The sequence below is a fragment of the Drosophila suzukii genome, chromosome 2R, assembly GCF_043229965.1.
Source record: "Drosophila suzukii chromosome 2R, CBGP_Dsuzu_IsoJpt1.0, whole genome shotgun sequence".
In the NCBI taxonomy this organism is placed as follows: domain Eukaryota; kingdom Metazoa; phylum Arthropoda; class Insecta; order Diptera; family Drosophilidae; genus Drosophila; species Drosophila suzukii.
The window spans coordinates 8,956,801-8,972,191 of NC_092081.1; the positions used below are offsets into that span (position 1 = coordinate 8,956,801).

At 39.4% G+C, this 15,391-nt stretch overlaps 2 protein-coding genes, 1 long non-coding RNA gene and 3 other non-coding genes across 6 annotated transcripts; 4 read left to right on the forward strand and 2 right to left on the reverse strand.

Annotated features, from left to right (window-relative positions):
• Positions 1-1,222: 1,222 nt before the first annotated feature.
• Positions 1,223-2,280, forward strand: LOC108008181 (salivary glue protein Sgs-3). The gene is made up of 2 exons (XM_065863311.2): positions 1,223-1,940; positions 2,049-2,280. Exons 1-2 carry the CDS (start codon positions 1,280-1,282, stop codon positions 2,201-2,203), a joined length of 816 nt encoding a protein of 271 aa, XP_065719383.2. The 5' UTR covers positions 1,223-1,279; the 3' UTR covers positions 2,204-2,280.
• Positions 2,281-4,936: 2,656 nt separating this feature from the next.
• LOC108009787 (uncharacterized) lies at positions 4,937-5,914 on the forward strand. The gene is made up of 2 exons (XR_010653537.2): positions 4,937-5,596; positions 5,682-5,914. It is a non-coding gene; the product is annotated as an uncharacterized lncRNA (long non-coding RNA).
• Smyd4-3 (SET and MYND domain containing, class 4, member 3) lies at positions 5,827-8,312 on the reverse strand. Its single transcript, XM_017074426.4, has 6 exons — positions 7,893-8,312; positions 7,769-7,832; positions 7,581-7,712; positions 7,176-7,523; positions 6,877-7,119; positions 5,827-6,816 (listed from the first exon to the last, which is right to left on the reverse strand). Exons 1-6 carry the CDS (start codon positions 8,215-8,217, stop codon positions 5,946-5,948), a joined length of 1,983 nt encoding a protein of 660 aa, XP_016929915.2. The 5' UTR covers positions 8,218-8,312; the 3' UTR covers positions 5,827-5,945.
• Positions 8,313-8,610: 298 nt separating this feature from the next.
• Positions 8,611-8,682, forward strand: TRNAT-UGU (transfer RNA threonine (anticodon UGU)). The gene has a single exon. It is a non-coding gene; the product is annotated as a tRNA-Thr (tRNA).
• A 696-nt stretch (positions 8,683-9,378) lies between these two features.
• On the reverse strand, positions 9,379-9,450 carry TRNAT-UGU (transfer RNA threonine (anticodon UGU)). The gene has a single exon. It is a non-coding gene; the product is annotated as a tRNA-Thr (tRNA).
• Positions 9,451-14,138: 4,688 nt separating this feature from the next.
• TRNAT-UGU (transfer RNA threonine (anticodon UGU)) lies at positions 14,139-14,210 on the forward strand. Its single transcript has one exon. It is a non-coding gene; the product is annotated as a tRNA-Thr (tRNA).
• Positions 14,211-15,391: the final 1,181 nt, after the last annotated feature.

The following is a 15,391-nucleotide window of genomic DNA, read 5'->3' on the forward strand; positions in this document are numbered from 1 at the left end:
CTGCTTGAGAGCGGGGCTTCTGATCAGTTTTAGTATTCGACGTAATCGGTTCACGTTAGCACAGCTTTCTAAAAATGAGGTCCATTGTTGAAGTCTTCTTGATTTTGTTGTGTTTCCTAATAAGTACAACTGGCGCACAAGATGTAAGGCCAGAGTTTCCAGAAGATTTTAGGCCAACAACAAGTACAACCGAAGCCCCCACAACTTCAACAATAGAGTTGAGCACGACTACAACAGAAATTTTAACAACTTCAACCACTGAACCTACTACATCCACAACAAAAGCATCCACAACTACAATAACAGAATCAACTACACCTACAACAACAGAATCCACTAAAACTACCACAACAGAACCTACCACAGCTACAACAACCGAAAGAAAGCCAATATATACGACCGGCCAACCTCCCCATGTGCGACCCACTTCCGCTATAAAGAATTCTCGGTTGATGCAACCGTTGGAGAGGTGTTTTTTAAGAAACCAGTTGGAGTACAATACCCGTAAGTAAGATGGGGAAGTGGGAATTATGAGTGCGGGAAAGAACCCCAGGGTGAATCACATTTCATCTTCAACAACACAGATTTCATCTGCTTGCTTTTTCCATTTGCAGGCTGGCCATACCCCTCGACGACCAGCTGTTATCGCTGCTGCTACTATTACGACTGCCATCTCACCCAATGCAGTAAGCTTCACCAGGGGCCTTGTTTGCAATATGACTTCGAAAAATTAAAAGTACACGTGAATTGGAAAAAAGTGTAATAAAATCGATTAACCATATTTAAAGAAAATAAATAATACAACTTTTTTTTAAACGTACATAAAATCTTGAAATCCCAATTTCCACAGGGTGTTTTTGGACTGCGAAAAAAATGTTTACTACATTATGCTACAAGTATGCTCCCAGAACTTATTTGAGAACAATTATTTTATCTGTTTTGGAACTGATTGTCCAAGTTGACTGCACATGCATATAATCGTAAACATTTTTCTTATATTTTTGCGATATACACTTTTCGAACCCACTGTTTAAAATACTGATATTTACTCAACCAAATATTTTTTAAGTGCCGGCATCTTATTTACGGTTAATTACTAAGCATTTGCTCTTTCTGCGTGCTAGTGTTCTGTTATCAGCCCTCACCTTTTGCGTGTGGGTTGGTATAATTGTGTTAATGACTGTAGCTCTACAGCTATAGCCCAAGCTCAAGCTACTCTGGACTGACGATCAGTTTCATTTTGGATGCAATCAGCTCACGTCAACACAGCTCGCTAAAAATGAAGTACGCTGTTATTTGTTTTGTTTTTCTGGTGACTGGAACGTGGGCTCAAGACACAATACCAGAAGTTCCAATAGATTTTCCGCCGCCCACTACAACAACTACAACAGAAGGAACTACAACCACCACCAAAACAGAGGAAACAACAATTCCAACAACAGAATCCATCCCAACTATAACAACAGAGCCAACTACAAAAATAGAAATCACCACAGTTTATACAACAGAACCCACAACTTCCACAACGGAAGCCACCACAACTTCCACGGCAGAGACCACCACAACTTCAACAACGGAACCCACTACAACATCCACCACAGAGTCCACTACAACTACAACAACAAACCCCACTACAACTTTTACAACAGATTTCACTACAACAACGGAAGTAACGACAACTTCAACAACAGAACCCACCACAATTTCCACTACAGAGTCCACTACAACAACGGAAATAACAACATCTTCAACAACAGAGCCAATCACAACCTCTACAACGGTACCAACAACATCTTCAACAACACAGAAAGATGCGATTGTTCCGACCTACAGACCTCCATATGTGAGACCCACGACTTCAAGGAGGCCTTGGAGCTGGAGCAAGCCGGCAGATAATTGTTATCTAAGAGAACAACAGGAGTACAGCAGGACTTGTTATGGTAAGTGTAAAAATTACCATAAGTCCTATCCTATCGCTTATTTACTATTATTTTTTGAGATGTGTCACTTCAAGAAAACGAATCATATTTATACTCTTCGTTTTTCAGGATGGGGCTGGCAGCAGACGACTGTTTGTTACCGCTGCTGCTATTATGATTACAATGGAATCGCCGGATGCAGTAAACTTCACAAGGGGCGGTGTTCGTGGTACAATTATGATCGATGGTCAATACAGACTGTATATGACGCCTTTATAATATAATTAAAGCCACAGAGCTACAGAAGTTTCCTTGTATCTTAAACTGGTATTTAAGTAAAATCAGAGCATTATCATCATTATCCAAGGATCCAAAGAATCCTGAGCGTGAGGGCTTTCTGTCTCGGATATGGCGGCATGCTAAAGCGGGAGCGTCTCGGACTCCTGGATCTACACTGGACATTAAAAATGTCTTTTAATTGAAAAATTGAAATAAAAATTAACTTCAGTAATATCGAATCAAATTTAAAAACTCACCAAAAGCTAAAATTCAAACTTGTTGCTCTTTTTAGAGTAAAGTTAAAATGTGGTTTGGGTCCAGAATAATTCTTACATTTATAACAGTTAGCTAAGACATCAACCTTGCAAGTATTTAACAGTGGTGGCCAGTTTTAACACCCGATGGCACCAAAATTATCTTCGCCAATAGCTGTTGGTAACGTATATGTTGTAAATATTAAATAATATATGAATTAGTAAGTCCATATTTAATTATCCGTGACTGGATTTATAAAGCATAAAAACAAAATATTATAATTTTACGCAAGTAAATTCTTTATCCATCTAATTAATTTTCGATCGGTTTTGAAAGTTATCGTTGCAAGCTGCCTATAGTTAAAGCAGATGAATTCTTTTCTGACTCAAATGTTTTGACTCTTGAATAGGGTCGCTATGATAGTTATGGTTAAAATTTCCGTTCACGATATATTCTGCTGAAGTCAACACAGTTTTCTAAAAATGGGCTCCGTACTCCAAATTTTCTTTATTTTGTTCTGTTCTTTGGTGGCTGTAATTTGGGCTCAGGATTCACTTGCCCCCGAAACAGCTATCATAGCAGATTCATCTCGAGTTTCGGCAGCATACTAATCCGAGAGATCCTGTTGACTTTAGTTCTATCTATTTTGTTATCATACGCCGCAACAACAACAGAGGAACCAACAATTTCAACTACAAAGTTCACCACAACTTCTAAAACGGAACCCAACACAACATCCACCACCACAAGGTCCACTAAAACTTCAAAGTCGAGTGGTATAGCGTTCCTTCTTGTTTAAGCTCTGAAAACTTGAGAGCCGGGTATGAGGGTGATATGAATAAAGCTCTAAAGCTAAAGCATAAACCCAACTGGCGATCATTTTCGTTTCAGTACTTAATATTTTCGGCTGAAGCTATCACAGTTTGCTAAAAATGCAGTACTTAGTTAAATTTATACCGTTTTTATTGGCTTTGCTGGTCCCTGGGAATTGGGCTGTGGATTCAGAAGTGGGGGCTGTTGTTGACATAACACTTGCTCCAAAAACAACCCCGGTGACAAACATAAATCAAATTTTGGACTACTTGGGAACCACTACAACAGAAGAATTCACTACAAAAGAAGAGTTCACTACAACACAAGAGTTTACTACATCAGAAGGATCCATTACAACAGAAGAAACCACTACAAGAGAAAGATCCACTACAACAGAAGAAACCACTACAACGGAAGAATCCACTACAACAGAAGGATCCACTACAACAGAAGAAACCACTACAACAGAAGAAACCACTACAACGGAAGGATCCACTACAACAACTACAACAACAACTTCAACAACAGAGCCTAGCACGACTTCAACAACGAAACCCACAACATCTTCAACCACAAAAAGAGAACCAACATATCCGACCTATAGACCTCCTTTTGTAGGACTCACGACTTCAAGCCGTCCCATTTATACTATCATTACAACGAGCCCACGGACCAGGAGCAAACCGATATTAAAATGTTATCTAAGAGATCAACTGGAGTATAGAAAGATTTGCTATGGTAAGCGTAAAAAGAATCAGGGAATTATTCACGAATCATATGTCTAATCTATTCGATTTTTAATATACAGGCTGGCGGCCGACGATGATATGTTATCGCTGTTGTTACCATAACTACACCGAAGTCGCCGAATGCAGCAGGCTTCACCAGGGGAGGTGTTCGTGGCATGATTATGCTTAATGGATAACACCGACATTTTCCTGAAATAAATAATTATAATTATAACTGTATTTATAATAAATATTCCCAAGCATGAGCTTAATATAACTTATTATTAAGGAAAAATTCCTTCGGTATCACAGAATTTATATGTGTTTCGGAGTAAATTTGCTTTGGTTTTAGAAACAATTTAATAAAATATTTCTATTTGGTTGGTTTTAAATCGAAACGTCTATTTTGTTAGAATTTAGACCAAATATTCATAAAAGCTTAGAATTTCATATGATGAATATTTCCGACTCTGGGAATTTTAGTACATATTTCTAACCCGAATGGCATTCCCAACTGATAGCGTACGTCGCCTTTTCTGTTGTGTCATCAATTTCTGTGAACTATAATATAGAGCCGTAAACAAGTTATTATCACAAATTTTTTTTATTAAATATTGTAAAAAGCTTTTAATTTTCATTTTTAAAGAAATTAGTATTTGGTTTGGAGTTAGAGCACCTTTTCCTACTCTTTGTATCTTGATTTATAAAGCATAATATTCATATTTTATTCATATTTTATTTTTCACCGAAATGTTTCGAGAAACTCTCTATATCTTCAATCGAAGAGTGAAAGGGTATGCTGTACTTGTGAATATGTATGTAGGTAGAAGGCATCGGTTGCGGAACAATATTTTAGAACAATCTCGTCACAGTAAGTAGATAAATATGCTTTCATGAACCGGGTATCTGTTAGTGGAGTAGTATACTGTTCCTTCTTGTTTAAGCTTTGAAAAGAATCTGAAAACTTGAGAGCAGGGTGTGATGGTGATATGAATAAAGCTCTAAGTCTAAAGCCTAAAACCCAACTGGCGATCATTTTCGTTTCAGTACTTAATTCATTCGGCTGAAGCTATCACAGTTTGCTTAAAATGCAGTACTTAGTTAAATTTTTACCATTTTTATTGGGCTTGCTGGTCCCTGGAAATTTGGCTGTGGATTCAGAAGTGGGTGCTGTTGTTGACATAACACTTGCCCCCAAAACAACCTCGGTGACACACTTAAATTCCATTTTGGACTATTTGGGATCCACTACAGAAGAAAAACAGAATAAGTTTACTACAACAGGAGAGTTCACTACAACAGAAGCATACGCTACAAGAAAAGAAACCACTACAAAAGAAGGATCCACTACAACAGAAGAATCTTATACAACAGAAAGATTCAGTACACCAGAAGAAACCACTACAACAGAAGGATCCACTACAACAGAAGAAACTACTACAACAGAAGAATCCTATACAACAGAAGGATCCACTACAGAAGAAACTACTACAACAACGAAAACATTTGACCTCATTTCAATACTTACACCCAAAAAAATTACAAAAACTCCAGATAAGTTAGCAGAAAAGTGTTATCTGAAAAGCGATCAGGATAACAGCGGTAAGTTTGGCTAGGAAATGGACAATATTAATGAGAAAAAATGACTAGCGTAAATTTATTTAATAACCTATCTTTTAATTTGCAGAAAAAGGCTTAAAAATGACGACTTACTGTTATCGCTGCTGCTACAATGTTAACGAATGTGTTAGCAGATGCCAAAAGCTTCACAAGGAACGTTGTTCCTGGAGTGATTTTGCACCTGTGCATTAAATTATTAAGAAAAGACCAACTTAAAGGCGACGTTTTGCAAGGTTTAATTAAATTTTTGTAATATCAACAGTGTACATTCAATAAACGTTAAAAAGCTGAAAAATATTTTTTTCAACATTTGTTTTTTTTTACGTTAACTTTAATCCAAAGTATAGACATTGCCCAGGTTGAGGAAGCAGTCTTTGAGATGCTGCTGAGTCTCGCAGAAATCGGGGAAAGGAGGAGCCAGCACCTCATACATGATCCTTATGAGATCAGTGAACTTTGACAGGGCCTTTGAGTACTCCCCTGTTTCGTACAGCCTCTTGGCTGTGCGTGTCATCATCTCGGTATCCTGCATGACCTTTAAACCTTTGAGGATGTTGGTTATCTCGCCACAGGTCACACACTTGACCATAAAGTCATTGCAGCTGGGTGGCACTTCAATCACCGCGGAACAATTATTCGGGGCATCGCAACGGAAACGTATCACATCCCGTGGAAGATCGTCGAACCGCGGCCAATTATCAATACAGGCATCGCAGTTGCACTCAAACCAGTAGAGCTCCTTCAAGCGCGCCTGGCGATCCGATCGCTCATCCTGGGTGTACATAGGTCCATAGTTCTCGTTTATCGGTAGTCCAGCTTCAATCGGTCTGACACTGTTTATATGGATGGTTGTGCCGCGGAAATATCTCACCACGCTAGGATCACAGGAGTGATTAAACAGGGCCAAGGTGGGATAGATGGCACCGCCAATGAAGATTGACTTCTCCCGGCCGGAGGAGCTGAACTTATGGAGCTCTGCCACCTCGTGGGTATTGAACTGGATGAACTGCAGACTGCGCAGCACCAGGGAGCAAATGACTGATACCTGATCTGGCTTGGGTTCCGATCCAAAGTAACCTCCTGCCCGAAGACACTGGGTTAGAAAGCGGGCCATCAGGACGTGCTGAAAGAAGTTAGAGGCCTGTCGTTCTCCCTGATGCCTCTCCAATTGGGCCACTCTTCGGAAGTCGTCTTTGGGAAGGCTGATATGTAAAATTTAGTTTTAGCTCTCTATGGTTTTGATAGGTAACAAGAAAACCTACCTGACCAGCTGCTCCGGTGTGAGCACCTCATCAATGGTGCCCCTTAAGTTCAGGAAGTAATCCAACGGCTTACTGGCCAAGATCCTCAAAGCAATGTGGTTGTTAATGGAGGCACCCGAACGCCAGATAATGGGCACTATGCCACACTCGAACTTGTGATACTTCTTAGAAGCCTCTTCACGACATTGCTCCGAGCAGTAGAGAACATCGGCGCAACGAGGACAGGCCACAGGAACCACAGTCCTTGAGGTGAAATGGTGTTATTTACAACACTATCTTTATAATTACTATTACTTTACCTAACAAAGCAGTTCTCGCAGTGGGTCTTAGCATACTTCTCCAGCAGTACAGCGACAAAAGGTCTCTCCACCAATAGCTCCTCTCCTGCCCGCACATCTGCTGAAGCTCTGGCGAAGCGACCCTCCTGTCGATTGCTATCGATCCTCACCAGCGGACTGACGAACTCATCCTCAGCCTTAACTGGCTTCGCCTGATCCAGGGCTATCTTCTGTTTCTGCTGCTTGGCCTCCTGCTTGGCCGTACGTGGATCATGTTGCAGCATCTTGATCATGGTCATTGCATCCAGATTGAGCTTGGCCCGCTTGTCAGAGGTCAGGGTGGAGTCATCCATGGTCGTGATGCATTTTCTTGGGGCGAATGACATGGTTAGGTGATCATTTTGGTAGTCTTAGGATGGGTCTTACTTGAATGATTCAATAGTATGAGGATAGTCCTTTAGGGCCATGTAGCAACGTGCCTGTCTTTCGTACAATTTATATACCAAATCCTTGGGATACTCCAGATCTAAGGCTCTTCTGATGTCGATCAGGCACTCTCTGGAAAGCATCAAGCGGATTAACTTTAAAGTGGTATTTATTTGTTTTAAACTTACTGGTATTTCTGCATGTGATACAAAGTGGCTGAGCGATTGGCCAAAACAATGCGTAGCTCGGCCACTAAAGAAGAATTCAAAATCGTTAATAAGAACGTAGATGATAATTGTAATAACCACTCACCATTTTCACTGGGCAAAGCCACATAGCTCCTGGTGTAGAGCATCATGGCCTCCAGCCACTTCTTAGCCTTAAAAGCGGCGGTGGCCCGCTCCTTGATCTCCGCCGCCAGAGAAGCATTCTTGCCGGCAAACTCCTGGTTCACCACCAGGTTGGCATCCCCCGCCTGCACCCAGGGCAACTTTTCCACATAGGCCACGCGCTCCTCATCGCTCTTGCACGATGATAACTTGGCGATATCCGACTCGCAATTGGTGCCCGCCTGATCCTTGAGTTTCAGATAGTATTCGGCGAAGAAGCCCGTCTTCTGGCTAAGTGGAGTTTTCATTTTATCTATACTTTTCGTCTCTAAATTATGCAAGTTTAAATAGTTTTTCCAATTTTTCTGTACTCTCGGCAAGAAAACTGCAGATGAACTGAATGGGTATATCGGGAAAATTCGACGACAACGTGTGGTATAAAGACAGCTTTTTTGGGACTTTATTTTTAGACAAAGAGAGTTTGCCAAAGAGAAACAGAGAAAACGGCGAGAGAAAATGGGAAAGAAGAGTACATTTGTTTACTAACAAAGTTGCCGCCACATGCTCATATCAATAGGTTAAATTTACCAAACACGGAAAATCATTTAGGATTAATTAAAAAACGAGCTAAATTTGGTAAAAATAAATCGCACGAAAATTGCTGAGGGGCAACTGAGACTTTTCGCAACATCGCGCTATTCGCCTCTTTAGCTCAGTGGTAGAGCACTGGTCTTGTAAACCAGGGGTCGTGAGTTCAATCCTCACAGGAGGCAGATGGTAATCTGCATCTTCAATTTGTTTCTCGGGATCTTTTGATTTTGAAGTTTTTTCATTTTAGTACAGATTTAAAAAATTTAAAATCCATATCTTGAAAAAAGTTAACCAGAAGAATCTTTGTAATAACTAAAATAATAAAAAATACCTAATAGATACAATATTTTGTATTTTCATCTATGAAGTTTACCATGATTCATTTTATACCAATGCGAATGACTCATTTTCTTGATAACATATATAATTTCTATTTATGCGTTGTACATTTTGTAAAATAAACAGCATTGGAATGCATACACATACTTATAAAAAGTTTTAAGTACGCTAAAACTTAGTTTCGGATAAAAAAATATTTGTGGAGTGAATTAACAACTCGAACCACAATCATAATGGTTTTAGCATTGGTTCAGAGTCAGTGTAAAAACCAAACAATTATTAATTCTTAATAATAACGTGGATACAACATTAAAAATAATTGTTTAAAATATCCCATAGAGACTTAATGAACTCCGAGAAATAGTTAAGCATATAAAAAATTAATTGTCAAGTTAATAGACAACAGGAATTATTCGCATTTGTCTTCAAAGCTAAACTCATATATACATAAACTCAACCACATTTCAGGAAACGTTAAGAAATTAAAGTTAAAAAAATGTTGCAATCTTAAAATCATAAAAATAATGTAAGGCTACAGCTGCCTCCTGTGAGGATTGAACTCACGACCCCTGGTTTACAAGACCAGTGCTCTGCCACTGAGCTAAAGAGGCTTGGGCAAGGCGGCCGTCAGAAGCGAAACTTTAACAGAGCGGCGTGCGCTGGCAGCTGTTGCCGTCTGTTAATGCTTGCTTTCCGCGGGTGGTTCGAAAAGTTGTAGCTATAATTGCCGGGTACTTTAAGAAATTGGCTCCATGACAAAGGAAATTAATGTAGGCCTTATCTGGCATCGGCACTTGAGAGAACAGTAACGGCAGCTGAGTGACTTCTTTGGCTAATGAAGACAAGTCGAAGTTCAAAAAGAATTGCGGGTGTGCAGCTTCGAGTGGCAATTTGCTATGGGTAAATTGTGGAGAATTGACGTGGGAAGTGGTTGATGCAACATCTAATTGTGTCACTGGGACTGCAAGCTGCATATTTACTCAAGACACAACTGTACTTCTGGGCTACAAAATGTTTCCCATATCGAATTACCTTTGTTAAGCCCTTTGGCATTTAAACTATGTATGTATATGCAAATGCTTTGAAGAAAAGGTGAAATGCGTAAATTACAGTGTCAACATTACAACGCCCACTTTGGTAAAAATTGAAATCGTTTTTTTCGGGGTGTCCCACTGTGAAAATGCATTATGCACAACGGAAAGCGAAACCCAATACCCATGCTAAGGGTGCACATTATGCTGTACAAGTATGTAAATTTCGCTAAGCTGTTGAATCTCGCCCCGCTTTTGACTTTAGGCATTTGAAACCCCTTTTTGTAGAGATCCCTTCTCTGGGCTTACAGAACCCTGGCGGAAGTAGTGTTGGAAAACACAGATTTGCGTGACTGACAACTGGACATGACAGCTCGTACATCGCGGCCCTGTCATCAATCATCAATCACGACTGAAAGAAGGGCTGGTCTATGTCTGTGTCCATGTCAAAAACAATGTAATCATCAGGGCTTACAGCGGATCGGCAGCTGTCACTTGTACGCACAGTGACTTGTAGCAGTACAGTAGAGCCACTCAAAGGATGCCCCGTGCGGTCCTGATTGAACATTGTCAATACTCGTAATCGCAATGTTTATGGGCTGTCATCCCAGGCGCAAAATATTTATCACTCTGCGAGAGTTGCATCCTCGAAGTTGCAACCCCTAATTATCGGGCATTGTGGAACTGCATTCCGGGATTTCTGAATGCATTTCGAATCGCTTTCGTCCAGTTTTTGACCCTGGTTTTGCATTCAAACTGCCCAATGCGAATGCAAATTCATGCGGAATAAATGATGCATTCCCCCACCCTTCTTCTTTGTGTAGAACCGCCAGTTAATTACAGTGTATTTTGCTATTTCCTCTTCCCCTGCCCACATTTTTTTTGTTCTTTATGGTTCTCGATTGCTCACACACATATTTTATCAAACTTCCGTTGCATTTGCGTTTTTTGTTTGATTTTATACTCTTCTATGGGGTTCTTTGTCGTTCAAACTCTTTTTGGAAAACTATTTGTTTGTTTGCCCTTCTTTTTTACACATTCAATATTTGTCAAATGTCTGTTAATGGCAGCTATTCACTTGGAAATTTATTTTTAATTGTGATGTTTTACCTGTTAATAAATACTTATTTCAAAGGAAATGGTTTTTGTTTATTTTGAATAAGAATATACTTTCCATAAGTTATTTGCTTGGTATCATAAAAATTAAGTAATAAATTGGAAAATAAACTAAACTAAACAAAAATACTTTCGTTTCCAAAAGGGAGCACTTTGGATCCAGTATTATCTTTTTAAAGTCAAAAGAGTTAGGGTATTTTTTAAGGGTATTCAAAACTCTTTTTAACCCAAGCTCCATAGGTGCTTATTTGCTTTGTTTATTTAGCAATATACTAAACTTCCGTTTTGCATTGTCGTTGTGTGTCTGCCATTGTCAACTCTTTTTTGCTGTCCATTTTTTTTTAAACAGGTATTCATGTCAACTTGATTTGCACTGAAAACTCACAGCCCATTCGCAGACAACAATCAAATAAAACCGAAATTAATTGCAGTAACTAAATTGTGATTAAGCCAGGCTGAACACCTTCCTGCCTTAGTTTGTCAACAAAAAATAAAAATAAAACGACTGTTATAATTAAAAACCATTTTTCTCTCCTAAGCCACATGCATTTCAATTGTCGCCAAATGTCATTTGGTGGGCGACGCATTTGGCTGTTGACATTTGGGAAACGTCATAAATAATTTATAACAGACTTTTGCATTTTGGCCATTGTCTGAAAAGTCTTGAAAATGGATATTATGGATCTTGTACTTGATTGCCAGCTTGGTTGTTTTTCAGTTGTTTATGTGCCAAGTTGGGTTTTATGCAAATTAAAGTGTGCCACTTAATTAATTTTGAACGATCCGATAAGCATTTAAATAAATTAAGGTCTAAAGTGATCGAAATCAAGTTGTTTTCAGCCGATATAAATACAAGTTTTTGGCTGATTTGCAAGCAAATGTCATCTTAATTTCATTGAGCAAAGGTAAATCACTCGAGAGACTCTGCTAAATCAACAAATTTGTGACAATAAATTGGGTGATGACTTTGAGATTAGATGTAGATCAAATATTTATACTTTGTTTAGTTAAAAAAAAATAATGGAACAAGTTCATAAGGTTTTATCTATATATGTATGTATGTTATATTATAGTGTAATCCTTACGAAATAATGGCTTTTCATAATAGGGAATAAAAGAAATCTTTCAATGGTTTATCATTTACCTAAAGTAATTGTGTGATTGACATCGGTGAAGTACTCATTCACTCAATTATTCAATCAACACTCATTCATTTGAGGTTTCACATTTTTGCCTTTGGTTATGATTTTTCTTAGGCTGTCACTTATCCGTCAACGAAAGGAATCAAATTTCAATTAAATCCCTAGCTTGAATTTTCATTCAACTCTTTTCTTCGCTTTTCATTCAAGTGCAAACTTTTCCATCTCCAGAATTTCGCTCTCTATGATTTCTAGCTTCTTTATGTATTTCCTGATCAACCAATAACCCTCTTCTCCACATGACTTCCTTTCTTTTTTTCCCTGCAAAATGTCTCTGGGGTCAATGGAAGTGCACAAAAGCCTTAATTCAATTTGAGTTCCATTAACGTAAACGCATTGCGTGGAAAACTCTTCAGACCGAAATCAGTTCAAATTAATTAAAAAACTAAAAATAATACAAAAATAGACGAAAAGAAAGCAAAACACGAACAAAAAAATGCACTGAGCAGTGTGTTTACAAAGGCAACAATGGAAAGTGCTTCAGCTCAAGTGGAAAACAAAAGCTAAATAAAATGAATTTTCAAGCCGATGAGGGGGTTGGAAAAAATTAAACCCAATATTGAAGAGCGGCGTCGGCGGCAGCTGGCCAAAAGGGGAAAATGGTGAGGGGAAAGGGAGCGGCAGTGGAAAAAGGGGAAAAGGCACGTGGCGCATGCGCAGAACCTCGATTTGGGTCGGGATCGTAAGCTGTTACATCCAGCCGTCCGTAATACAGTTACAACCTGAGATTGATTGGTACGAGGGGTTGAGGATCAGAAGTGACAGACTGTGACGAATTGCCTCGGGTCCTTTAGCTCTCCCCATTGTATTTGATGTTTTTTTTTTCATATTCTGCGATCCTCTTTCGGGATGCTAATGACGACGAACCATTGATGTAATGTCCTTTGCCTGTCAGCAGGCATTAGCCTCATATTTCTCTCTGGTGTCTCTTTTTTCGCTGCAATTTTACACTAAATCAGGCAATTTTTTACCCAATTCTTTGTTCCCATTGTTTTCGTTTGACACTTTTCGGATAGATTTGTAACCCAAAAAGGCAGACAGGGAGTATTAGTTAGATTAATGCCTATACGAAATCCTTTTTTGCGGTTTAGGTGTGCTCGTCTTAATGCGATTTAATGGCAATTTGGGCAGCGCGTCGGGTAATTTTAGGCAATTCATTTATCCCCCGACACATTAACAGCAGCTGTTAAAATTTTACAACTCAGCACGCGACAGTTGCTCGTCTTTTCTGTGCCCAATCCGATCCTGCTGTGAAACTCTTCGATCTTAGGGCCAACATATGGGACCTAATCGATCGTAGTTTCGGGGGAAATTTTCTGACCCGAAGCGCAGTTGATTTAACGGCTGGTAGCGAAGCGCAAAGATCGTTGATCCATTTTGCACGCACTGCTGCCTCGAAACTGAAATCGAACTGCATTCAACACAGGCTGTATATAAGGTATGCACATAGTATGTATCTTGCAGATGCGTGGCAATCAAAATGATGATGTGAAAATATTTGCTCATCAAGCATATCGTCTTGGCTTTCAGGGAAGCCCTAATGGCTCCATCTTGGCAACAGGTGAACAGGCTGCCGAATTTCTTTCTTTTGACCCTAATTGTCATGGGCCACTGAAGCGCGGCGCCCAAGAGCCGATCTTAATGTTGATTATCCGTTGAATGTGTGTAATTTTTGTGAAATTAATATCCGGTCGGCCTGACCTTGTGTTTATGACTTCACTCCACCTTTCCACAGCCATTTCTTTTAATTGCGTTTGAAAGCATTTATCAGCTCGGCGACAGTCAGCGAAACCAGATCGAGAGCAGGCCCAACTGTGTCAACATATGTTCATGTTCTGCGACAACTATCTTTTGTGTTCTTCGAGCAGATACAAAGATATAGTACGTGTACAATGCAAGCCAAGCTCTCAACCAGCAGTTGAAATTCGCTTCTGGGACGCCCTCGAAATGTGGGCCTCTTTAGCTCAGTGGCAGAGCACTGGTCTTGTAAACCAGGGGTCGTGAGTTCAATCCTCACAGGAGGCATCCAACTCCCCCAGGTAATTTCCTCAGGTGGCGTGGGAGTTGAGAGCTGTCACTTTTTTGGGCGATGAGGTAGGTATGATAATGTTTATAATACATCTGAGATATGTTTGAAATGCAGTATCTTTAAGACTGGAAATATTTATAGAGTATGTTGTGAATGCATAGTTATTTGAACTTAAAGGTGTTATAAAGGGGCCAAAGAAAGATACAAATATTGCTAGCTAAGATCATATAATACTTTTCTAAGTATTAATGGAAACTTTCAATTTTTAAAATTATAATATTTATAATACATCTAATACGCAATATCTTTAAGTCTGGAAACATTTAAATTTAAATTAAAGTTAGTATAAAATGGCCCACAAATTGTATACAATCTTTCTATCTATCGTAATACCTATAATACTTCCATTTTTGGAAATCATCTGTAAGGTAAGAAAGTGTCTATTGCTGAACAACATATTTTTTGATGATCCTAAAATCCTCTACATAAATATTTACATATTACCAGCCATTATAGGTCATTAAGCACTATATTTAAGGTATTTTTATTAAGAGGTCTACACTTTTATGGGCATGCAATATAATAAGTGCACTTCTAAAGGACACAAGGGGTTATTCCTATTTTATTCCTATTTTAAACGCAAGTAAATACACCCCACAGGTTCCTTGGTTCTTACCTTCCTGGCCTTGTAAAACTCCTCACTTCCTCGCGCAATGCGCACATTAAATTAGCCGGGTACCCTAAATCGAGAGCACCTGTCACCTGTCGAAGGACTTTGAGGCACTCCAAAAACGCGATCAAGTTCCGCTCCCATTGCTCTGTACTCAGCGAGACAATTTATGTTGTCTCGCGATCTTGAAAACGCTCCATGGACACGCACACCTCAGGAAACTTGATACATAAAAAAAAGAGGATCGTATCGGCAGCGGAAAATGTGTCCAGGTAGCTTAGCGTAGTGTTTTCTTTATGATGGCATAAATTCAGTTTTAATTGAGGTTGCAAGCGGCTACTTGTTCGGCCATTGGAATCTCATCCACTTGGCATAAATTACGAAAAACAGGGCTTTCCCTCTGTTTTCCCATTTTTCAAGTGCCACAAAATGTTCGAGTTTATAATGTTTGGCCTGGCCTTTGGCCCCGACCTCCGCCTCAACTAAAGAACCAATCCCAAATCCAGA